The sequence below is a fragment of the Grammomys surdaster genome, unplaced genomic scaffold (genome assembly GCF_004785775.1).
Source record: "Grammomys surdaster isolate TR1022 unplaced genomic scaffold, NIH_TR_1.0 199, whole genome shotgun sequence".
Lineage (NCBI taxonomy): Eukaryota > Metazoa > Chordata > Mammalia > Rodentia > Muridae > Grammomys > Grammomys surdaster.
The window spans coordinates 709,646-734,270 of record NW_021604644.1 but is presented as its reverse complement, the minus strand read 5'-3'; the positions used below and the strand labels follow the sequence as shown (position 1 = coordinate 734,270).

Below are 24,625 nucleotides of genomic sequence, written 5' to 3'. Positions count from 1 at the left end.
TCTTGTTCTAGAAATAGCTCTGTCCTGGGGTATTTCCCACTGTTTCTTACACTGTCTCTCTCTCTCTGTGCCACAAATCTCTGTGCTGTGTTACATATTTGTGGACCTGCAATCTCTCCACCTTAGGGAATGCCATTCTCTTTGATACCAGCTCAGGGCTGCTGCTCTTTCAGGCCACATACATCTCGGTGCCTCTGCATTATCCTCCTCCCTTTCTGTGTGTGTGCCCAGACACATCCTAGTCACAGCATCCTGTAACACAGCTCTTTGTGTATATTTCTTTCTCTCTAAGAGCATTGTCCTACTCAGGGTACAGATCCTTTCTTATTCCCCCTCCCCACTTTTTTTTTTTTAAAGTCTGAATCACCTCCTTTAGCTCTTTCTGTTCACATCCTTGACTGTCAGATGACCTCTTGTTCACAAGAGGGCAGGCCCACTCTAACCTCCCCTGAGCAGCCGAGGCACATGGTCCTTTGTTAGGTGTCCGTTCCTGAATGCCATTCCTTTCAGCTTGTGTCAGTGTTCTTCCCAAGATGTAGGGTTCCCTTATCTTTGTGTCTCGCACATGTTTTAGAGCAGTGCTCAGTCTTCTGTAGGAATGCATTCTATATTGGTTAAAGTTTGTGTCTGTGAAATAAGAAGCTGATAAATACATATTTGAGTGTATACATTATGTAGATCGTGCTACTTTGGAAACAGTTTGAAAAAGGGGCAGAACAGAGACAGCGGCACAGTGCACCAAAGCTCTGGTCCTGAGCTGGGCACTCACACTGTGGTGAGCTGCTCACGCACACTGTTGGGCTTTGTGTGGACTCATGGTTGTTAATCTATCTCACAGGCCATGCACTGGCCTGCGCAGAGGTGCGGTTTGAATGTCGGTCAGGATCCGAGCCCTGGTTTCTGTATGCTTTATCTTGCTCCATTTCCCTTCACCATGGGAGCCTGGCTTATTGCTGTCCTGACCCCTGACTGAGGTCTCCATCCCAGCTGTTTAGTTACAAGGATTAACTTCAAAGAGTGACACCCCCCCCCCAACAGTAATAGAAACAGAATCTTTGCCATTTCTCTAGACTTTGCTCAAGCCTTAAGACTTAGTTTCATCCTTGGTGGGTTTAAAAATCACAAACTGTCATATCAGTCTTTTTTGGTTGCTGTAGAAAATACCACAGATAGGATGGCCTGAACACAGAAGCTTTCTTCCTTGTAGATTAGTAGCCGAGAAGACCAAGATCAAGGTGCTGCTGGCTAGAGAGGTTTCATCCTGAGGCTCTTGGCTTGTCAGTCATTGCATCTCAGAGCATGCTCACCCCCACCCCTTTGTCTGCAGTGGGAGGGAGAGTGTGTAAGGTCTCTGATCTCTCTTTCTATAGGGTACTACCTGTTGGACCAAAGGCTGACACTTACTGTCTCATTTATTCTTAATTACTTCTTTAAATATCCAATCCCAAATTCAGCCTACTGGGGATTAGGGATTTTGCAATGGAAGTTGATAACATACAGTTCATAAACAGCCGCTTTTCCTTTTAAGGTGACTATTAAATGAACTAGTTCTTGGTCATCAACTTCTGGTGGTTTAATCAATGTTAGTGTTTTGGGAATTGTGCTAATCACTTTGTTCTTTTACTATACTAGAATCATTGTGCTCTTTTATGTAGACCTGTCTTCAGATCTTTGCCAGGCCCCAGGGGAACTTTCATTGCATTTGAATTTTGCTGTTTTATTGACTATTTTTTACTTTAATGCAGCTTTTGGTGAACTTTAACACAGCTTTGTCTTATAAGATACTCTGCGTGTGGCTGGTAGTTTTATATCTATATAAAATGTACATATGCATTCACCGTCTACTGGAGCCCAGCTGTGTGGGTCAGTGGGCTGCTATGTGATTACAGCCATGATAAGAGCAGGTAATATACCAGCAGAACTGCAGCCATATGAGGGATTGCTGCTGAGCAGAGCAGAGGCCAAGGAAGGCTGCCAGCTCTAGCAAAAGCTCATGCAGCAGGGAAGGGTTGCTATGTTGCCATCTGTAACCTATTATGGACATGGTGGAATAGTTCTAAGCTAGATTATGCTTTTTGGTCTTGGCATTTCTGGCAATGAGTTTTACTAGGGAGATCTCTTACTTGAGAAGTTGTTTGATGAGAACTGTCAGTCATGTGCTCCTGTGGGATGCCAGCCTGCCCCCGGGGTGTGGACCACTTAGGGCTCAACGTTATCTCCGTAGTTACTTCCAGACAGTTTCTTATCAGATCAGCGGAGAAATTATTTCAGAGTTCTGAATAGAATGAGGCGGGTAGTTTGGTGGAAGGTGTGGTTCCTCAGATGAAGAGAGAGGGAGGAGGTGATGGAGGCAGGGGGAGTGGGGGGAAAGGGAAATAGGGCAGAACCAACAAATGGAAATGGTCAGAAGAGACCCAGCTCCCCACCCTCCAAGCTGTTCTATCAATGCCCTCTGCCAGGAGACCACCGATTGCTAAGTAATATTATTTTATCAGAGAGCAGAAACCATCACTAGAGCTGAAATGAAAAAACTACCCAGAGGAGAGGAGCATGGGCTGGCTTCGACTCCTGGTTCTGCCACTTGCCATAGCTGTGATCATGGCCGCTTCCTGGGCCTCAGTTTCCTCATCTTGGAAATAGAAACAGTAATTAGTTTGTAGAGTTAAGCAGCCTACTTTACAAGGCTGTTGGGAATCCACAAGGGAAACGTTGGGGTACAAAGCTTGGGGCTTACCCAGAATCCCTTTTAGTTTGCTGTAGAGCACAACCACATAGCCCAGAGAGGCCTGGTGTTCTACGAAATTAAGCAAAGTAAATTAGCAACTCTGGTTGTACTTAGCTAGTGATTAAATAACAGTTTAGTTAATAGGCTGTTAATGGTCCCCAGGTGTTGGTAATTCTGGATATTTGCTTTTGAGAGCAGTTGTATAATTTCTTCTGGTACTTAGATTTTTCTTTAACAGAAAAATTGAAGTGTAACGGATGATGCTCTCAAGAGCGATTTAGGGGAAGATGAAACGGTGTGCTGCACCTAAGCCATTTGGTCTAACTACAGTCTACCTACAGTAGGAATCCTGTAAAACTCAGCTGCTCTTACTGGGGCTCAACTGACCACCTTTAAGGCCGAACTCTTTGTAAAGTTTGACGCCCCCACCACGACCCCATCCCCTTCCATCACCTTCTGATGGTAGCCCGTGGTCCTGCACGCATTGCAAGGAAGACTTCTCAAATCACTTGGCAATTAACTTTAGTTCTACCAAGTGTCACAGAGACCGAACCCCAGAGTGTGGTTGGTTGTGTGAGAGCCGAGATCATAGGACATTAAGCAACAAAGGGACTTTTTCTTGCCTCCATAGCAGGCATAGAATTAGACTGTTAGCAACAAGAGCAGAGGAGGTGGACACACAGAATGAGGCACGCCGTAAATAGGATGTAAGTCAGCACCACAGTTTACAAAGACATTTTGAATGCTTTTGTCTTTTGAGGCAGCAATTCATTTTCTAGTTTTTTTTTTATGAAATAAAGTAAGAGAAATATTTATTTAAGTTTACATACACACATATATGCTATTTGTAAAATAACTTTACACCTAACATTAAAAATGGGGGGGGGAGCAAAATATTTTTCATTTGTGAGTTAGAAATCTGAGTCTTTAAAAGACATATTACGTCTCTTGAGGTAGAGGCCTTGTTGTAGGGGAGGCAGAATCGGCTCTGGGAGCTGGTAGGTTTGGTTTTGTTTTTGTTTTTTAAGAAAATCCATTGTACTCACTGACTCTATAATAAAACCATATATATATATGAACAGAAATATATATACATATATATATATATATATATGTATATGTATATATTATATGAACAGAAAGTTGGACACAGGCTTGTCTTAAGATAGAGATGACATGGAAGAGGGCAGCTGAATGGGACTTGTACTGGCAAATTTTAGTTTGGGGAACATTGGATTATAGTGAGTAGCCATTGATGAAGGTAAAGAATTAATTTTGATCTACAGGGAGGAAGAAGCCCTGATTGGGTGACTAAGGGGCCACTAAAGCAATATAATCAAAGCACATACTTGAGAATTTAAGGAAGCTAGGGATACATCCTCGAAGAAAAATGGCCCCCTTCTTACACTTGCTTAAGGTTTTAGGCCAACCTGCCTTTGACACATACTTAGTTGTCTTTGTAACCCTGGTACTCCATGTGCCCTGTGTGGCAGTGAGGAGGGAGGTCTGGTGGAGGCGGGCTAGCCTGACTTGAAACGAGCTTTCAAGCATTGTACAGGCCCTGGTCAGTTTCTGTTGCTGTCACTTAAAGCCCTAGTTTCAAGGCTTCTGATGATCCAGCCTCAGACTGATACAACTACAGGAAACTCTGCAGGTTATTTTGCTTGTTTGTTTGTTTGTTTAATAGGATTTTTATAGAATAGTTTTTAAGATTAAAAAAAATGTGTGTGTGTCTATGTGTTTGTGTGTGTCTATGTGTGTTTGTGTGTGTGTGTGTATACCACATGGTGTGTGGGTGCCTGTAGAAGCCTGAAGAGGACATTAGATCACTAAAGCTTGACTTATAGTTGTTTGTGAGCCGCTCAACAACTCAGCACTGATGGGATGCTGAGAACTGAGTTCTGGAAGAGCGTCATGCTCTCTGAATTGCATAGCCATCTCCAGCCCCAATAATGTGATTTTTTTTTTTAAAGCCATAGGCTAAATGCGATCTTGTATCAAAACAGAAAAAAGAAAAGGAAAGAAGTCACAATCTTTCCCCCATGTATGTACACACACACACAACACGCACACACACGCACCTTTTTTCTCCCCTCAAGGAAAATTGCAAATACACAAAATGATTCAGAAAACAACTTAAGGAACTTGATGCCTCTCCCACTCTTGGTGTTCAGGTGACTTCACTTCTCAATAGCAGGACTCCTTTCAAGGTGGCTTCCATTTCTTTTGATAAGAAGTAGGCAGTTCTCAGTGGACTGAATAATCACTATCTTGATGTTTGCCCTTTACTCTGAAAGATCAGAGGCTTAGCAACCATAAGAAGGTGCAGGGCTGTGTTGGTCCTTTCCAGTGGAGGAAGGGGACATGACTGCTGGTGTTGCCGTAGCTGCCTCGGCTCGTGTTCACCACCACCTACAGGGGGGATTTATCTTACAGAGAACGTCTTGCTAGAGAAGACTTTGGAAACATGTAGGTTTCACACACATCAGAGCAGTAAGGCATGTGTACTGGAGGGTGAAAGGGGCTTACTCAACTCTGTAGAGGATGGCAGGGTGATAGAACAAGTCTTGGTTGAATAATTTGAAACTGCCCAAGGTCCAGGGAAGAGTCGTAGAACGACACCAAGAGCACTGGACTTCTGGGACAGAAAGACCCCAGACTTGCCTGCACAGTCATGATCTTTGTGCCCTGGGCAGTCCACTTCAGCTCTTGGCCCTTGGCTTTCTCTTGTGTGAGAGAAGCAGTGTGCTCTGCCTCTAAGTACACAGACTCAATTCTGAAACTACAGAAGCTGTTTACATAACACTGTACACACTTACTGGCCCCCAGACCTGACGGGTCACAGGCTTCACCTCTCATGTTTTCTTTCTTTTCTTTTTCTGAGACATGATCTCACACTGTAGCTTAGACTGGTCTATAACTCACTATGGGCTCCAGCTCACAGCTGCCCACTTGCCTCAGCCTTCCTAGCAGTAATGGGTGACAGATGTAAGCTACCATGGCTGGCTTACGCCTCACATTTTGAGGAAGGACCTGAGGTTGTCCTAGGTAATCACTTAAGTCAAGAATACTAAACTGAAAATAACAGGTATCGGGGCTGGAGATAGGGCTCAGTGGTTAAGAGCACTTGTTTTTGCAAAGGACTTGGGTTCAATTCCCAGCACCCACATGGTGGCTCACAACTGTCCATAGTTCCAGTCCCAGGAAATCCAACACCCTCTTCTGACCTCCCCAGGCATCAGGTATACAAGCAGTACATAGACATACATGCAGGCAAGCATATACATAAATAAATCTAAAAATAATTAAAATAAAAAATACTAGCTATCCAGGAGCAATTTCCTTACGATTCTGAAATCTTAGAAGTGCTTTTACATTACTTAGTCTGTTGGACTAGACAGTGGCCTCTTTTATCTTCCACTGTGCCAAAAATAGATAGATAGATAGATAGATAGATAGATAGATAGGTAGGTAGAACAAGCTGTTTATTTCCAAAGCTGCCTGACATTTGGAGGGACTAAGCAGCTCTTTACATTAAGCAGAGGTAAATTAGGAACAAGAGTGATAGTGTAGGTGTCACAAAGACTCCTGGGAAATTGACTCAGAGAATGTGAAATCCCATGCTCAATAAAGTTGTGGATATTTTCCTCAGCATTAATGGAAAAGAAATTACTTGCCCCCTTTTAAAGAACGGAACCAGGGTAGGGATTAAGCCTCCGTGACTTGTGACATTTTTGTAGCACTGGAGTTGGTAATTATTGCTTTCAACTTCCTTTTGCAGGCTAGCCAACGACCTGGAGAAACAGAGTGGAAAATGCAAAACAACGAAATTATTAAACCTGCCAAGTACTTCTCAGAGTTGGAGAAGAGCATCTTGCTTGCCTTAGTAGAGAAGTACAAGTATGTGCTGGAATGCAAGAAGAGCGACGCACGGACTATTGCCCTCAAGCAGCGGACCTGGCAGGCCTTGGCCCATGAGTACAACTCGCAGCCCAGCGTGTCGCTGCGGGACTTCAAACAGCTGAAGAAGTGTTGGGAGAACATCAAAGCTCGGACCAAAAAAATTATGGCCCACGAGAGGAGGGAGAAAGTGAAGCGCAGCGGGAGCCCGCTGCTAAGCAGCCACGTCCTGGACAAGGAGAAGATCAGCAGCATGCTGCCGGAGCAGCTCTACTTCCTTCAGAGCCCACCGGAGGAGGAGCCCGAGTACCACCAGGACGCAGCTGCTCAAGGTACCCTTCCGCACACAGCGGGCTACGCTGGCCGGGGCAGCTTGACAGTGGAATTGTAAAAAGATTCTTAGTGAGGAAACGTGTAAGAAATGTCGATATCAGAGTAGGGTGTTACCCAGGGCATCCAGAACAAAAGTATGTAGAATGCAAAACATGCTTTGGGTCCATTTTTGTGCAGTCTCTCTTTATGGTTATTACTCAACTGGAAAGAGCTGCATATGTATCATGCTCGTTAATGAGGCACTCTGGTTGCTTAGCTCAAACTATCTTCTCTTTATTAAAGGAAATTTGATGGAGATTTATACTCATTGACTCAGTCTTTTACAGAGTTATTATTGAGGGCCTGCTGTGTCAGGTACTACATTAAGTCTCTCAAAAGGCCGTGCTAAATGAGTAAACTATTTCCAGTTAAGAAACACAGGTACAGATTAGTGGCTACAGAGCTGGCTCTGTGGTTCCAAGCCCTTGCTACTACTCTTACAGAGGACCAGAGTTCTGCTCCCAGCACCCACATGGGCACAACTGCCTGTAAGTCCACCTTTGGGGACCAATCCCCTTTCTGGTGTGTGCAGGCACCCACATGCTCATATGCAGAGCCTCATCTAGGCACACACACATAAAGATAAATTAAAGAAACTTTAAAAAGTAATACAGCACCTTTAAAAAGAAGTGCATCAGAAGTATAGAGACTAAATAAAGCTAACACCCTTTAGCGTTCACTCAGATTTGTACCGATACTTTTTAACCACTGTAATAATTGTGATCCAAAGTTTGTATTTGTGACATTTTAGAGGAATCCTAGGTACAAAACTTAAATTTTAGCATGCTTCTCTGGAAAAGAGCAAAGCATCACATGTAGGTCTTAAGAATTATGAAGAGGCTGTTTATAATCAAAGTTGTAGTTATAACTTGTAGTTTCAAAAGGTTGGCATCAAGGGGTGCCTCATGTCCCCAGGCAGGCACAGAGTGCAAATGTACAGAGATAGATTTTCAACAATTCCCGCCAGGCAGTGGTGGCACATGCCTTTAATCCTAGCATTTGGGAGGCAGAGGCAGGCGGATTTCTGGTTTGAGGCCAGCCTGGTCTACAGAGTGAGTTCCACAACAGCCAGAACTACACAGAGAAACCCTGTCTTGGGGGAAAAAAAAAGAAAAGAAACCAAAACAAAACATTCCCGACCCTTTTAAGACAGGAAGTGGCTTCCTTATATAAAGGACCTCTGCAGTTTGTAGAGAGTACACCACGAAGCAGAGGAAGGTCGGTGAGGATGCTCCAGGGCCGCACAGAGGTGTTCTGAGGACCCATCAGGCACTTGCGGGAGAAATCTGCCTCTTAGCTTGCAGAGCACTGAAGCCAGTGTCCCTTGAGTAGACAGAACTCTCAGGGACTGGCTCCTGTTAATTAAAAGTCATAAGAAACTGTCTGAAACCAAGAGTGCTGTGTGGAGTGAGAAAGGTAATTACCACGTGAGCCAAATTCATGCTCTTGATTTACACGTTTCCCCTGTGAGCAGATCATCCCAGGAAGCTAAATTAGGACATAACTAGGCCTGCTAATCAGTTGATCAAGGCTGAGTCCAGGATGGGTGATGACTGTGGTCAGGGTCGTGGACCTTACATATCGTTTCCTGATGTTCGGGACCCGTCTGTAGTTTGATTTGCAGGTTTCCACGCCAAGCTAACTCTTGACAGATACAGTTTATATGGGCACTGCCAGCTCTCTTTCTCTCATCTGCTTCTGTGTGGCACTCGCTTCCTTTGCTGAACTTTGTACTCCGTCACTTTCGGACCTTGTTGGCCACAAGAGCATCCAGTCAGTACCACACTGTAGGAGTGGTTCCGGGGATGGAGGGAAGAAGTGAGTTCGAAGTGTTGCTTCGCACGTGGCTAACTTTCCTTGGGTTCAGGGCTGAGGAAGATACTCATGTGGCTGCCGTTTAATTAGCAAATGTGTGTCCTAGATTGTTACGTATCAATTTTACAGGTATTCATTTTATTGTTATAAATTACATTTACTGTGTGTGTGCACATGTGTGTGTGTGTGTGCATGTATATGTATGTGGTATATGTGTGTGAGTGAATGTGTGTGACATGTGATGGTCAGAAGATAACTTTCAGGAGTTTTCTATCATGTGAATCCTGAAGACTGAACTCTGGTGTCAGGCTTGGTGACAAGGCTTTATCGGATGAGCTGTCTCACCAGCCCTCATAGGAGGGTACATTTTGGGAACAAAACATCTTTTTTTTTTTTCCAGACTTTTAAAATCTGAGGTTGGATATAGAGATTTTACCTCATGACTTCTTTTTCTTTCCTTTGGAAAATGCAATCCATTTACTCAAAAATTTTGAGCAAGAAGGAAATAAATCTTGTATCTCTTCTCTCTCTCTCTTTCTCTCTCTCTCTCTCTCTCTGTCCTGGAACTCTCTCTCTGGATCAGGCTGGCCTCAAATTCACAGAGATCTGCCTCTCAAGTGCTGGGGCTCAAGGCGTGTGCCTCCACTGGCCAGCTTTCTTTCTTTGTTCTATTTCAGATTTAGTCTTATTATGTAGCCCTGGCTGATTTGGAACTCTTTATATAGAGCAGGCTGTCACTGAGCTCATAGAGGTCTAACTGACTCTGCCTCCCAAGTACCAGGATTAAAAGTGTCCACCACTACATCTGGCCAAAATACAGATTCCTGATGCTCTTTTGCTCTTTTTGTGGTGACATTTGTTAGAGACTCATTTGTAAGAAATTTAATAAGATTTATTTGATTTTACACACATGTGTGACTTAATGTATGTATACACACACACACACACACACACCAGAAGTACCCATGGAGGCCAGAGAGGGTGTGACAGGCAGTTGTGAGCTGCCTGACATGGGTGCTGGAATCCCAACCCCAGTGCTTTGTAAGAGCAGCAAGTGTGCTTATTGCTGAGCCGTCTCTGCAGTTTATTTAAACTTAGATATTTGTAGGTAGGTACCACTGGAGACTTCCCTTTTTGCTGGTGCTTATTAAAATACAGCCAAAGCTCTCCATCCCCTGTCTGACCTGGAGAGCAGTCAGCCTTGGTGCCCAGTCAGTTTGGAAGTGTGCCCAACATGGTGTTAATATAGTTGAGGCACCAGGACTCTTTGCAGGTCAGAATGGCTGTGAGGTTTTTACTCGGTTTACTTTTAGGAAGTCAGGGAGGAAGAGCTGCAGAGATGACCCAGTGGGTAAAGTGCTTACTCTTCAAGTGTGGGGACCTGAGTTCAGATCCCAGCACCTACATAAAAAGCAAGTGTAACTCCAGCTCTATAGTGAGTGGGGACAGGAGGATCTCTGGAGTCACCAACCTAGCTCCAGGTCAGGGAGACACCCTGTCTCAAGGGACTGAGGCACAGTGATGGAGTGGCACTCCATCTGGCCTAGAGGAGGTCTGCACATGATCATACCCCAACTCTGTCTTTAAGTCCCCCTTCCCCCTACCTCCTCCTCCTCTCTCTTTTCCCTCCTCCTTCCCTCTCTCCCTCTCTCTCCCTTCTTTCCTCTCTTCCCTCTCTCCTTCCCTCTCTCTTATTCCCTTCCCTCTCCCTCCTTTCTCCCTCTTCCCTCCCTCTCCCTCTCTCCTTCTCCCTCACCCTCCCTTTCTCCCTTCTTCCTTCCTCTCTCCCTCCATCCCTCTTCCCTCCCTCTTCCCTCTCTCTTCCCCCTCCTCTCTCTCCCTCCCTCTCTCCTTCCCCCTCCCTCTCTCCTTCCCCCTCCTTCTCTTCCTCCTCCCTTTTTTTCTGTCTCTTGCACACAGTAGTAATAAAATTAAACAAACAGAAGATGAAAACAAAATGCTAGGATCACCAGTAATCCTTTTTGTCACTTGATGGGGGAAGGTAGAAGGTCTGAACACTGTGTGTTGCCTTTGTATTTTCAGAACTTCAGTTCTAATACAGCAACATGAGGCTGATAAGCAGTTGAAATGTGAGTGGACACAAGTGAGATGTTCTGTAATTACACATCACAATTGGAAGCTTTAATGCCACCAAAAATATCAGCGATCATTTAATGTTAATTACATGTTTAAATAAGCTTTGAGATATACTTGATTAAAATTTATCACACAATAGGTATACCTTTTGTAATGTGGGTGTAAGCGGTCAGAATTACTCACACAGCTTATATTCTACTCTGACGGTCAGCACAGTGCTGCTGACACCCTGTGTTAGCAGAACTAGCTTCCCAGAGATGTGCTGGGATTTATTATAAACTGTCAAGCAGCATGGAGTTCGGCAGGTTCCACTAGAGGCCTCCCTCTTGCTACAGTTTTGAGGGAGATGGTATCACTGTGTCACCAAACCCTGACGCTCTCAGCTTTGTCAGAGACTTTCTTAGCATGTGCAGCAATGTTTGAACACAGTGGTCTTTCACTTAAGGAGCACACTTAGGAACATACTTGTAAGAAAACCAGCATTTGTCCTGTAAGCACTGGCTCTTTAAAACAGTTTCCAGTGTGCAGATGTGGTGATCTGTGATAATTTAATTATCCCTTCTGAGGATCGAGTGTGGAGAAGGGTGGCCAAATCGGTAGGATGATAGGTTAAATAAATACCAACCCAGGTAGGTCATCAGGGTTGGCAGCAAGTGCGTTTGCCCATTGAGCCCCGTCTCTAGCCACTTAGATACATTTAAGAGAACTAGGCATTGTTAGTAGCAGCCACATATTTGGGAGAAGTTATATTTAATTTTGAATGCATTGCATCTCTATTATGAAGCTATGATTAAGTCATGTGAACATTTCCTTCTAGGTCCCATTCTTCTTTTAGACTGTGACCTCAGGTACAGAGGACTAAGATGTATTCCAGTCGTGGCACACCTGCATCCTTGGTCTGTGCCACAGTCCTCTTGTGTGTTAGTTCTGTATGCATTTCTTTTCGATGCTCATGCCTACTGCCATCCCCCTGTATTACACCCTGATGGGTCTGCCATGCGATAGTGTTCCCTCACATGCACTCCTTAAACCCGTGCTGTGGCTAGCTCTTCTGCTCGCTTTTCCCTAGAATAGCTAGTTTAAGATCTGGGTCCATTGATGTGTGTAAACCCAGCCTTTTAATTTTAGTTAAGATGTGAGTGCTCCCCCCCAACCCTGTATGCACCCGTCGTACTGATTTTCTCAGTCATCCCTTTCCTGTCCTAGTGAGGATAATGAGATTGTCCTGCACAGTTTTCTTCTTATCTTTTCATAGCTGGAGGAGGTTTTTCCTGTGGATGCTAATGTTACTTAAATTACCCAAGTGATAGAACACTCTCTTGGCTGTGTGCTCAATCCCAGAAAGCCTTCCTACTCTTTTTACATAGAATTGGGTTTTCTACTTTGGGTGGCATTGTTTCACCTGGAAGAGAGATGGTAGGGTATGTGTTTGCAGCAGGCTACTATCCCCAGGCTAGGCTTTTTCCAATTAAGGGATTGTTCAGCCTACCTGAGTACTGTTTCTGAATTGCTGCTGCTTGTTTGAAGGTCACTTTACTACTCTGCATGGCTTTGAGTCCTGTCTTCTGCCAGTCTTAAGAGGTGTAGCTATTTTTCTATGGAATGTGTCTGTTAGCACACATTTAAAAAAAAGGGTACTTTAAAATGAGTCATTTCTTTCTTACGAACATTAAGATGCTGTGGTTTTGTTGTTATACAGACCTGGCTCTGAATCCTAGATTTTCATCTAGCCAGATGGCCGTGGAGACTAGATTTGCTTTTCTGTAGTCACTCTGTCCTCCAAGGAGTGTAAAGATTAGATGCATATTCTAAAGTGCTAGTACCTGTTGTGGTACACATGAACGGCAGCTGCTGTCACTGCCAGCACCATGTCCTTGAAGCCTAGAACTGAGATAAAAGTGAACATTTGAGATTTGGGAGATTGTGATGGATAACCTTAAAGACTCAGACAAGTGGAATCGAAGTTGTGAGGCTAGAAGTGTCCCCAAAGTCTTCAGAAACAAAGCCATTTTCAGATTAGGTAATATGGTTGATGCTCACATTTGAGGGCCTCTGTCCCAGGTTACCTTTCCCCGTTCCTTTGTCATGTGCCCCAGTCCCTCAGTTGTGTCAGGTGGAGATAGATGTGTCCCATTGTTGTTACTTAAGTGCACATGCATGTTCAGTGCTCTGTGCTGCCCCAGGCTCTGTGCTGGGCTCTCTGTGAGAGTGGCGTGAAAGGCAGGTTCTATCCCCCAAAGAACTGGGAACTTGAGGGGAGGAAACAATGAGAGGCCTTTCTTCTCCTATTTTTGTTTTTTGATTTTTTTTGGTGGGAGGAGGGGTTAGATATTTGTTCATTTTTAAAGACTTATTTTTATTTTATGTATATAAGTGTTTTGCCTGCACTTACATCTTGTACGCACTTACATGCATGTAGTGCCCATAGAGGCCAGCAGAGGGCATCAGATTCACCTGGAACTGAAATCAGGGTGCTGGGAATCAAACCAGGGTGCTCTGGAAGAGCAGCAGGCGCTCTTAATAGCTGAGCCATCTCTCCAGTCCCAGATATTTATTTTTAGGACAGAAGTCAGTTCTCAAGCCCAAGCTAACAGCACACAGACATACCTCCTACCTCAGTCTTCTGAGTGCAGGGAGGCAGGCATGTATGATAATACCTGGCTTAAGTCAGGGCTCTGGCAGGTGCTGGCCCAGGAAGATAGCATTTACAGGAAGGACACTGTCTAGGTGAGAGCCGTTGGACTTGATGAGAGTGCTAGGGAGATATTTTCATTATCTAGACGCATTCTTTTTAAATGTTTTCTCTACCAATAGTTTCTATATTTCAGATTTCTGTATTTCTTATTTAGCCTTAATTAGAAACCACTTGTAGTTGTTACCTTAACCCTTGGAGTGGAACCATCTAGCCTGTAGCCATTCTCCTTTCATTAACAGAGCATTCCAAATTAGGTTTCCCCCAGCAGCCATGATTAACATTCCCAGCATTCCATCTAACAGAGTGATGTAATGGACATATAATGTAACCAGTTTTGTTAACAAATTCATGTTACTTTTCTCTAAGGAGAAGATTTTCATTATTGAGAAAGCAGAGCTTCTCAAGAAAGTCTTGGAGTCATAGCTAGAAAACTTCTGCCATGAAAAGCTCTGGGTTTGGTTCTTAGCATCACATATAACCAAAAGTGGTGGTGTAATCCCAGTAGTGGGGTGGGGAGTAGAGGCCAAAGGATCAAAAGTTCAAAGTTATACTCTGCTACACAGTAAGTTGGAGGACAGCCTGGGCAAGAGGCCCTATCACAAACAAGCATGCAAGCACAGGAACAAAATGACTCCATGAGTTATTGGAGTTAGTGAGTTTCTTATTGAAATTCTCTAATCCTAATATTACTGCCCTATAAAAACGTCAGGGTAAACACTGCACTCATTCAAAGGAATCCTTTTGTATCTATGTGCTCTCTTCCTTGTGGATTCAGGGGTTCAGTCGGTAAGTATTACCAGCCATTTACTGGGTAGCGCGACAAATAATTAATATCCAAGGATAAATGAAATGAGCAAGGCCTGGTGCCAAAAATATAACACTGTGTGCTGAGCATTGCTAAGGAGAACCCTTAAGAAGGAGAAGTCTGAGGTTTCGGAACAAGCAGTGTTGGCCCTGAACCAACAGGGATTACAGAGAAGGTTGGAAATCAAACAGTGGTGTGAAGCTTCAAGCACTGAGCCTGACGTCAGGCCGCGGATAGTGAGACAGTCACGAGCAGAAGCATAGGGGAGTGTTGGGGTAGAACTGAAGTGCGGTGCATACAGGACAGTTTGAAGAGTAAAACAGGAAGATACAAGGTTGGGGCCAGATTATTAGGTTAAGTTAAGAACAGAACCGGAGATGGGGACCTCAGGGGAATAACAAAGGAGAACAGGTGGATGGAGCAAGAGCCTTGGTACTCCAAGGAACCGCGAGAGGATTCCGGCTGTGAAATCACTCAGGGAGGGCAATGAGTCAGGAGCTAACGGAGGAAGGAGGTTTTAAGGGTTGTCAAGAGCGGAGGAGAGGGTAAGGGAGATAATAATAAATGTCCTTGGGAGCCGTACCCCGCCTCCTCCCCGCAGGGCTGGAGTTGACAGCCAGATGGAAGCGGTTAAAGAGACTTGGAGGGAGCTAGCCAGAGAGTGAGACTTATCCCCTAGGAGGAGCGAGTGTAGGGGCGGACTCCCAGGGGCAGGAAGCCCTGTGGCATTCTTGAGATAGAACTAAAGGTTGGAGGCTGATGGAGAAATTGTCAAAGGTGATCACACAGGACAGGTAGCACGAAGACTCAGACTTGTTCACACTCTTGCCCCATACTGCTTCCTCGTGTTTCTCAGAGTCAGGCATTTTTCAGTTTGAAATTTTCATCACCATCTCAGGCTCCCTAACTCGTGATAATCCTGTTCTCTGAGCACATCCCAGTGTGTGGTTCTAGAAATGACTAAGTGGAACACGTCATCCAAGTCAGATGCGGTCAGAGGACCTGGACGCCAGGGCCAAACGCAGACGCTACTTTAGATTCATCCTGCAGTGGGGGACTCTGTCGTTTGGAATTGGATTGATGTTTTTCTTCTGCCTGTAAAATTGTTTAACTTGTTTCCTGCTACTGTCTTTGTTGTTATTATTTCCAGAGTCCTTTGCTGTTTCAAATCGAGAACTGTGCGACGATGAGAAAGAGTTCGGCCATTTTCCGGTCTGTGAGGGGACCTCACAACCCGAACCTTCGTGTTCAGCCGTCAGAATAACAGCCAATAAAAACTACAGGGGCAAAACCCCTCAGGAAGGTGCTTTAAAAAAGATGCACGAGGAGGAGCACCATCAACAGATGTCTATCTTACAGTTGCAGCTGATCCAAATGAATGAGGTGCACGTGGCCAAAATCCAGCAGATAGAGCGGGAGTGTGAGATGGCAGAGGAGGAGCACAGGATCAAAATGGAAGTCCTCAATAAAAAGAAGATGTACTGGGAGAGGAAGCTACAGACTTTTACCAAGGAGTGGCCCGTTGCCTCATTTAACCGGCCCTTTCCCAATTCACCCTAAGACTTGGGGATGGCTCCCTGGTAGTTAATGAGTTGGCAAGGCGAGAGTGGGATGTGGCCTTTGTGGTCAGTAGCCCGCAGCAGACCTGCGACTAGGTGGATTAGAGTGGTAGTAGTCACTTATTTAAGGATACATTCAGGTAAAACAGCTGCACCCCGTCTACCCTGAGGTGGCCAAGAAGCTGTTAGAGTCTTCTAAAAGTCACCACTATGCGTGCTATAATTCTGAATGTAACGTTCTTAATTAGAATTCATAGACGAACCATGTGTGAGTGTTGTATTTTTTTAAGAAATGCAAGTGTGATGATAGAGGAGTGTGGCTGGTGATTTTGACGTTATCTTTTAGTGGGTTTCTGTTTGTTTTTCAGCTCAATGGAGCTTTTACACCCGGGTGTGAAGCCCGCCCATTGTCTGGCTGGATGCTTGGCTGTTTCTCCACCTTTTTAGTGTACTCTGAGTGTGGATGTTTGAAGAGCCCAGCCTTTGGAGGGTTGTTTCCTCATGTGGGTCACAAACTGCCTTTTAAGACTTTCCCCAGAGAGGTTTCCCAGCCATGTCTCCAGCAGAGGCAGTTTCAGTAGAGGTAGGGATTTAATGTTCATTTAGGTTCCTACATCCTGTTTGTTTTATTAAAAATGTCTTAAAATTTTATAGTTACACTGCGTATGTTTTTAAAGGTGCTGCCATCCAGCCCAGATCCCTCCTGACTTCTTACTGCTGAGTGAATGGTTGTCTTGACTTTTGAATCTCTAACTCCCTTGGGAGAGGTCCCTTGCTGTGCTCATCAAGGTGTGAGCAGATGACCATGCTGAATGCTGGGTTGGACCACCATCAGGGTTAGGATTTATACCCAACTATTACCAACATGTTTGGAGATAGGGATGGACAAATGGGTGTTTTGATTGAGCTGTAATGCTTCTGCTGTAGCCTGATGTTTAAAAAAAATGTTGCTTTTTTTTGAGTGGGGGGCAGTAATAGCTGGAAGCCCCAAAAGGACCCTTAAGTGCCAAGGCAGATGAGCAGTACAGTGAAATTCTGTATTGGGGGTGGGGCAGGGGAGGAGTAACAGTCAGAGCCAGTGTTCTAAATGTGGCTCTGCCTGAAGGTGCTGTGTGACTCTGGCCAACTCCCTAAAACTTTGACCTGGTGCTTCCTGTCCATAGATTGAGGGATTGAGCTTGACATGTGGAGCCTGTTTCAGCTCCGTAGCCACAGCGTGGCTTGTGCTACCCTCCATGCATACTGCTGACATCATGGTAGCCTGGAGGGCGTGGGTCTACACAGAGTTGTCTCCAGGAGTGGCCGAGCTTTGGAATATGGGTCCCGGGGCCTCTTAGGTTTTATATGGTTCACGCAGACTCACAATTTGCGCACTGCATATAATATAAGCAGATATCAATTTTGTACATTGAATCTATTTTAAATATTTTAGAGGAATTAGTCCATTATTTTAGATATATCCTGCAGTGAGAGACTAGAAGTAAGATCCTTCCATGAGGATTTCTGTTCTTAGTTTTTATCAGATGGAGCCTTCAGAGAATGAATGGTTTGGGAGTCTCAAGTTTAGACAGTATGCAGAAGATAGAAATGGACTCCCTCTGTCCTGCTTCAGGATCTAGACAGGGATGAACAACACAAATTTGATGCAGAGGGCTGCCTTTGCTTCACAAACTGACCTATCCGAACATTTTATTAATATGCACATCCAGAGTAAGGCATGAGATTCCGTTCTTACAAGCTCCAGGATTCTGCCTGATTTGATGCTCTGCTCAACACATCTCTAAATGACAAGGACTTAAAGGGACCTTAGGAAGTTTCCCATCTCTTACATACATCGATGTGGTGGTTATGATTTTCTAAGAATTTATGACTCAAACTCACAAACAGTAACAGAATAACAAAAATTGCAATGCATTTTAATTGGACTATAAAAGCATTGAACTAATTTCTAACTGAACAAATACAGGATAATTAAGCCAGAGCGTAAAGCCCCTAATGGTATTTATGAGTTTACAATAGTAGTTTGCAATATTTGGCTATGTGTTAGAAATAATATTTTACAAATAATTAGTCCCACTGGGTCTCACTTCCAGAGGGTTCTGAGTCAGATGACTTGGGGCGGGGGTTGCTATTCAGTATTTTTGGAAGCTTTTGAGGTGATTATGATGCGTAGCTAAGATTGAGAGCCACTTTGTGTGGTTTACGAATGTATTTCAGTTGATTCTTAATTCCACAAAGCCATGAAGAAGTAAGGAGATGCTTGGAGAAGAGCCCACCTAGCTCCAGGCCTGAAGCCAGTAAAGAGCAAAGGAGAACTTCAGGCTGGATCTCTTGGTTCTGAGATACACAGCCCTACCTGCTGTCTTTACCCTTTCTTTTGAAGCTGTACCAAGGATTTGTTTTATTCTGAGACTCAGATGATGTTCCAGAGTGCTTGCCGAAGCAACTTCATTCATGAACAAACAGCATATCCCAATTCATTTTGCTTTTGAGCCTTTTGTTTCCTGAGGTAGAAATGCAATAACCGTTTCTTGACAGGAATTGTGGGGCAGCTACATATAAAAAATATTAAGACATGATTCAACATCATGGACATTGCCCAGGAGGGAGGGAGGGAGGGGGAAGGGGGAGGGAGGGCTGTACACAGCTGACTGTAGACTCAACCAGTGTACATCTTCAAATGCTCTTTTAGGTGAGGGCAGAGAACTAAGAAAAATGAAGAAAGGAATTGTCAAAGCGTGGTATTCGAGTTGAGTCTGTAAAGCTGATGTTTTGGCAGGTAGAGATTTGGAAAGCAGAAAACATCACCAGACGATACGCAGATGGGAGAGAAGAGTGAGCTAGAGGAATTCTCAAATCTGATCAGAACTGTGCACTAGCAGGGAAATTAGAAGATGGAGCCAAGGGGAGAGGAGAATGCAGCTGGGGATGACAGGTAGGAGGGCTTAGCTGAGTAGGTGAGATGACAGGACCCCGAGGAGGTCACAGAGAGGAGACCAGTGTCCTGACCCGGTGGACTCAGGGCTGGTGATTGTTTTTGTTGGCGAGGAGTGGAAGGTGTTCCCAGCTAGACTCATGAGAGAACGATACTGATAATATCGAAATGAAGGGAAGATGTCCTGTAGGATATTTGACCTGTCCTAGATGTGCCTCGGCAAAAACACTGGTATTCCAAGGTTTTTGTCTATCATGTCTCTACAGCGACTTTTTCTTTGTCACCTGCCCTTGTTCCTTCCAGCTGTTCATTTGAACTGGCCCTACTCGGTCCTTGGTCACCTGACTTATTTGGTACTGCCCCTGTCACCAATACCTTTGTTGTCATTAGGGGCTTCTCATTCAATATCTAATACATTGGGTTGCACTAAGATGACCAAAGGAGTTTTGCTTTTTTTGTTTTTGTTTTTATCCTATGTTGAATAGCAAATCCCTGGCTGGAAAAGATTGGTGACTTCTGTGAATGTATATCACAGCCCTTTTTAAAAATCAAATATGGAATCCTACCCAATAGGGATCCTATCCAATGGGACCATGATTTAGGAATGTCTCAAGGGGGATGCCAGGACAATCTTTAAATGCATTTTCTTTTTGTTTTGCTTCAGGAGGCAGAGGTGGCATGGTAGGAGAGTACATTTGAGTTGTCAACAGTCTCTGCAGTGTCAGGTCAATTATATCAGCACTTGGTCTAGACCAGAGGAAAGGAATGATTGTGCCTCCTGGGAGTGTCACAAGGACCTGATAATTATATTTGGCAAAGCTATGAGGAGTGGCTCTCTAATGTCATTGCTAAGAATTACCCTTTAGTAGCATTTCTGGATGCCTGAGTCTTTCAGAGGATGGTACTTCATTTCCCTGCCTTCCTCCCTGCTGGGCCTCTTCCCAGGCAGCCCTCCTACTCCTCCCTGCCCTTGCTAGCTATCTGTATTCTCTTGTCTTCCCTCCAAACCCTATCCCCACTCCTACCCCCTACCCCAGCCCACCTTCTGTCCTCACTCTCCCATGGTAGAGGCAGAAGGTGTGAGGATGCTCAGAGGGCAGCCCCCTCAGCACCTGAGGCAGCCTCAGGACAGATCAGTTGATTCATTTCCATGCTTCAGTCACTACCTTTGTCTACCTTTGTGTTCATGGAACTCAAGAGTCACGGGAAAGGTGACCAGGAACCTGTGATGGCAACCAGTTCTTTCCCAATTGTGCCATATATTATGCTCTTCAACACAGTTTACTAATCTCTGCCTCAGTTTCTCCATCTGTAAGTGATGTAATACTTATCTACCTCCCTTGGATGTTGTGAAGATTAGTATGTGTTGGTAAAGCACTTCTGAAATAAAGAATGATACCAAGCACTTGACATTACTGTCGTCGTGGATGCACTGCTGTAGAGAGGCCAGGCTGCCTGAGAGTGGAACTAAGCAATAGAGCTGGGCTGACAGGCTTGTGCCACCATGTCTGGCTTACGCAGGACTAAGGCTACAACTCAAGCCTTCTTAGCATAATGGACAAGTACTCTACCAACTGAGCTACATCCCCAAGCCCGTGGTTATTTTATGAAAAATTTCAAGAGTACATTTCTTTAAATAGTCCTCTGGTGCATTTATCGTGAGGTTCAATTTGTAGAAACACAGCTGCTGAGTCTCCATTACCCAATACAATTACAGGCTTACAATCTGGTTATTACCTAACAGTGTAGTCTATTGTCATTAGATAGAAAATGGTTGTGCGGCACTGGAGATCAAACCTGGGGTCTCACACATGCTACACAAGTGCTCTACCACTGACTGACACCACAGTCCTAGATGAAACTGTCTGTGCCCACACTATCCAAATGTTCAGCTGTGAGTGAAAGTCCCTCACTGTCAGCATCACTCTGAATGGATATGATGGTAATCCTGTTGCATGAGATTCAGGCCTCTATTTCTGCTTGGAACATGTCTTAAACACATCAGGTTGGGGTGGTGAGGGGGTAACCTTGTTTATTATCAAGGGAGTGGTGGGAGCTCTCCAGCCATAAGCCTGAAATACATTTTTAAACTCTTGCTAAGATATTTTATTAAGTTCTGGTCTGAGTTTCCTCTTCTGTAGGTTTGCTAGGGGTGGGGTGGGGTTTCAAATCCTGTTATTTTAAAGGATGATTCAGTTTCAAAAGATTTTATATATAGCCTGGTATGGTGGCTCACAAACTTTGGAGAGGCAGAGACAGAGAGTGAGTTCAAGGTTGTCTCTAACTATATAGCAAGTTTGAGGCCAGCTGGGGCTGTTTAACGCCCCCACCTCCCTAAACCCTCAAAACACCCAAACCAAGATTCTTATCATAGTGGAAATAGGAACTGTGAGTTAACAGCAGAAGATAAGGTTTCAGTACCTTTTCTGTCCCACTATCTGGTTCAAGAACAAACATAACAAAGAAGGAAAGCAGGCTGGTGCTCTGCTGGGAAGACCAAGGGGAACCTGGGTTTCTGGGAGGGTACAGAGCTGGAACTCAGAACCTTCCTTGTATGTTAGACATACACTCTGCCATTAAGTTACAGCCCCCAGTCTCTGGACCTAGATTATTCCCTGTCTCCAAGGAGTTTTGTTGTTTATTTTTGTTGTTTTCGTTATTTAAATGTGCTGGTATTAGAAGTTCTGAGGGATTGGAGGTCAGCTTCTCCAGTCATTCAACCACTGTAACACTGGGAGTAGATCTGCGCTCCTGTGGTTTCCTGAATCTCAGCCTAAAGGTGTTGGAGCTATCCAGGGAATGTTATTCTCAGGGCAGAATACAAGAAGCCATGCACAAGTGCAGACTAGTTCATATTCTGTATTATATTTGCTGTTCTTAGCCTATGCAATTGACGTGGCTGAGCCCAAAGTCAAGAGAGGGAAGTAGCATCCTCAGAAGGTGAAGGAAGAAGGTGAATATTTCTGAGCAATAGTTCAATCTATCAGAGGATTACAAGGGGGGGGGGGTGCTAGCTAGGTACCAAGGAATTGAGATTGTGTTATAAATCAAGATACAGAAAATCCAGTTGGGAACCCACCTCGACTAAAACATCTCTTCTGTCTTCCCTTTTCATTTTTTAGGGCGAGAGAATTGAAAATTGTAATAACAATAAATTTAATTTCATCAGATTGTTGGTTTAAGTGAATGGTACCGAAACCCTTTACTGATAATGGGATTATAGCCAGAAAGACTCAGGGAAAGTAGTGTAGAGTGAAAAATTATAGATACTGGGTCTATAGAATCCTTTTTAGACATATAAAATATTCTTTAGGCTTTCTTTATAAGGACATAGAAAATTTTCTGAGAAACTAAGCCATGAAGCAAGTTAAGAATGTGGAAAGACCAGTCACCATTACTGGAACTGGCTATCGCAAAGAGAAAGGAAAGAATGAAGGTGAGCTAGGTAGAACCAAGCTGGGAACCAAGCTGGAAACCAAGCTGAGAACCAAGTTGGTAACCGCAGTGACAGGGCAAGGCCACAGTGACAGGGCAGGACCACATTCTTGAGAAAGATTAGCGTACAGAGAGTTTTCACATGACCCTGACTCACGTAGGTTAGGTTCCTTTGGAATGTTCTGCTATTTTTATGTTATGCCACCTTAGCAACCCCTCATCCCCCTCCCCATTCCTTGGTTTGTGGTTTTTCCCTTTAAAAACCCCTCTCAAACTGGCTGTCGGGGTCAATTCAGCTCCTGCGTGGACATATGAATTGACTGGCAGCTAGCTGTCACATGCCCTAATAAACCTCGCTATTACTCTGATTCACGGTGTCTCGATCAGATTACTGGGTGGTCGCGACTTTCTGAGACTTGAGTAACAGTCTCCCCTCTGCGGAGGTCTTCAGTAGGAACTCTCACAAGTTTACAGTGCCCTAGGTGCAGTGTTACTATCCAGCATCGCTAGCCTGAGAAGAGGTCAAAATTCAAAACTTTATCTATTTATCTATAGAATGAGAGTCAAGTTTGCACCATCACAAAGTAAAAACGTCAGTAGTTGGAGGCTGGAGAAATGGTTCAATGGTTAAGAACATGGACTGTTCTTCCAGGGGACCCTTCGTCAGTTCTCAGCGCCTGTGTGGTGGTGTACCCTGTAACACCTGTAAATTACAGGTGTTGCCCCTGTAACTCCACCTTCTTCTAGCCTTCTCAGTTCATATTGATATACCACTCCCCACACCCCAAAACAAAGACATAGTTTTAAAAATAAATTACAAATGAAAAAGTACTACAACTCCCCCAGGAGTTGAAATATTAAAAGTCATGCATTGTTTTTATATCTAGAAAAGTACCTGCCACGTAATAAACTGTTTTTAGCATGTGTTTCCCAAGGTATATGGTTTCTATATGGAGATCCAAGGTTTTGAACCCCAGGGTTCTGCCTCTAGAACTCATGTTTTTAATAATCCTAATATGCAGAATTCCTATTTGGGGCCTCATTTCCAATCTTTAGCTTTGCAAAGAACATCTCCTGGGTATTAGGTAAGCACCTATAAATTCCCACTCACGATTGCTATAGTGTTATATAAGATAAATGTATGGAACCGCCCTGAAGAGTGCAAAATCAAAACTAAAAATAACTCCTTCACATCATTTTTGATCTTTTGCATTACAAGAGACATCAAGACTATCACCACCCATAGTGACACCTCATCTTGAGTCTATCCAGTCTCCTCACTCAGAAACATAGTTGGGGCCCCTAGAGTGCCCTAGCCTCTCTGCATCCCTTATCACCTATGCTGCTGAAACGTTAAGTTCTTCAAGGTCAACTGAACACCTAAACATACTCCTGGAACCTCTGCTCTGGTATCACCCTTCTTGGCAGCTCATCTTGTGACTGTGAGCAGGAAACAGACACTGTGTGGATTTCAAGGTCCTTATCTGTAAAACAAGAATAAGAGGGAAGAATCTCATCCCTGTACTCTGATTGGCTCAATTCTGAAGTTAAACTAGTCTTTTAAATTTAGCGCATAGAATCCCAAAGTTCATCAAAGTGACCCAGTCCCAAGGTTGAAAGCACGGTTTGTGAATGTTGCTGTTATTGGGATAATGATTGTTCTTAAACTATTTCACAAACTAAATATCCAATAAAAGAATTTATATAAAATGGGAACAAAAGAGTTGTTGCTTCCCAGGATGCAATTTTTTCAATGAAATGTAAAGGACTACTCTTTTTGTTTTAGAGGCCTGATTCTATAGGTTTCTAAAGCCCTTCTATTTACAAACTTAGTTCTCAGGTAATGATAGGCCAACAATGTGTAGCTTTTTGTATATTTAGATAAATTCTTGAGGGCCAGGGAGATGATTCAGTAAGTGTTTGCTACAAAAGCAGGAGGAACTGAGTTTATGTCTCCAGCACCCACATAAAAAAGCTGGGTGTGGCAGCACAGCCTTTAACCCCACTCTCGGTTACTTTTCTAATGCTATGCTAGAACACCATGAACAGGCAGCATAAAAGAGTTTAATTTGGGCTTATGATTCCAGAGGGTTAGAGTCCACAATGGCAGAGTGGAGAGAGCAGGAGTGGTAGCTGGAACAGACACTGATTATCTCACAGCTTGAACCACAAAAAAGGAAGCAGAGAAAACAAACTGGAAATAGTACATGTCTTCAAGCTCTCAAAGCCTGCCTCTACGGGCATACTTCCTTCAACAAAGCCACACCCCTTAAGACTCCCCAAACAG

The 24,625-nt window shown here is 44.1% G+C and overlaps 1 protein-coding gene across 3 annotated transcripts in view; it reads left to right on the top strand.

Moving 5' to 3' along the window:
- The window catches only part of LOC114623554 (tomoregulin-1), a 122,116-nt gene that overhangs the window by 6,709 nt on the left and 90,782 nt on the right, over positions 1–24,625 (top strand). For 2 of the 3 annotated variants that reach the window (XM_028770221.1, XM_028770222.1), the window contains exons 2-3: positions 6,507–6,957; positions 15,560–16,619. In XM_028770221.1, coding sequence (XP_028626054.1) covers positions 6,540–6,957; positions 15,560–15,969 — 828 coding nt within the window. In that variant the 5' untranslated portion in view covers positions 6,507–6,539 and the 3' untranslated portion in view covers positions 15,970–16,619. Of the gene's footprint in view, positions 1–6,506; positions 6,958–15,559; positions 16,620–24,625 lie in introns of those variants that run through there. The other variant, XM_028770223.1, reaches the window with a different exon arrangement.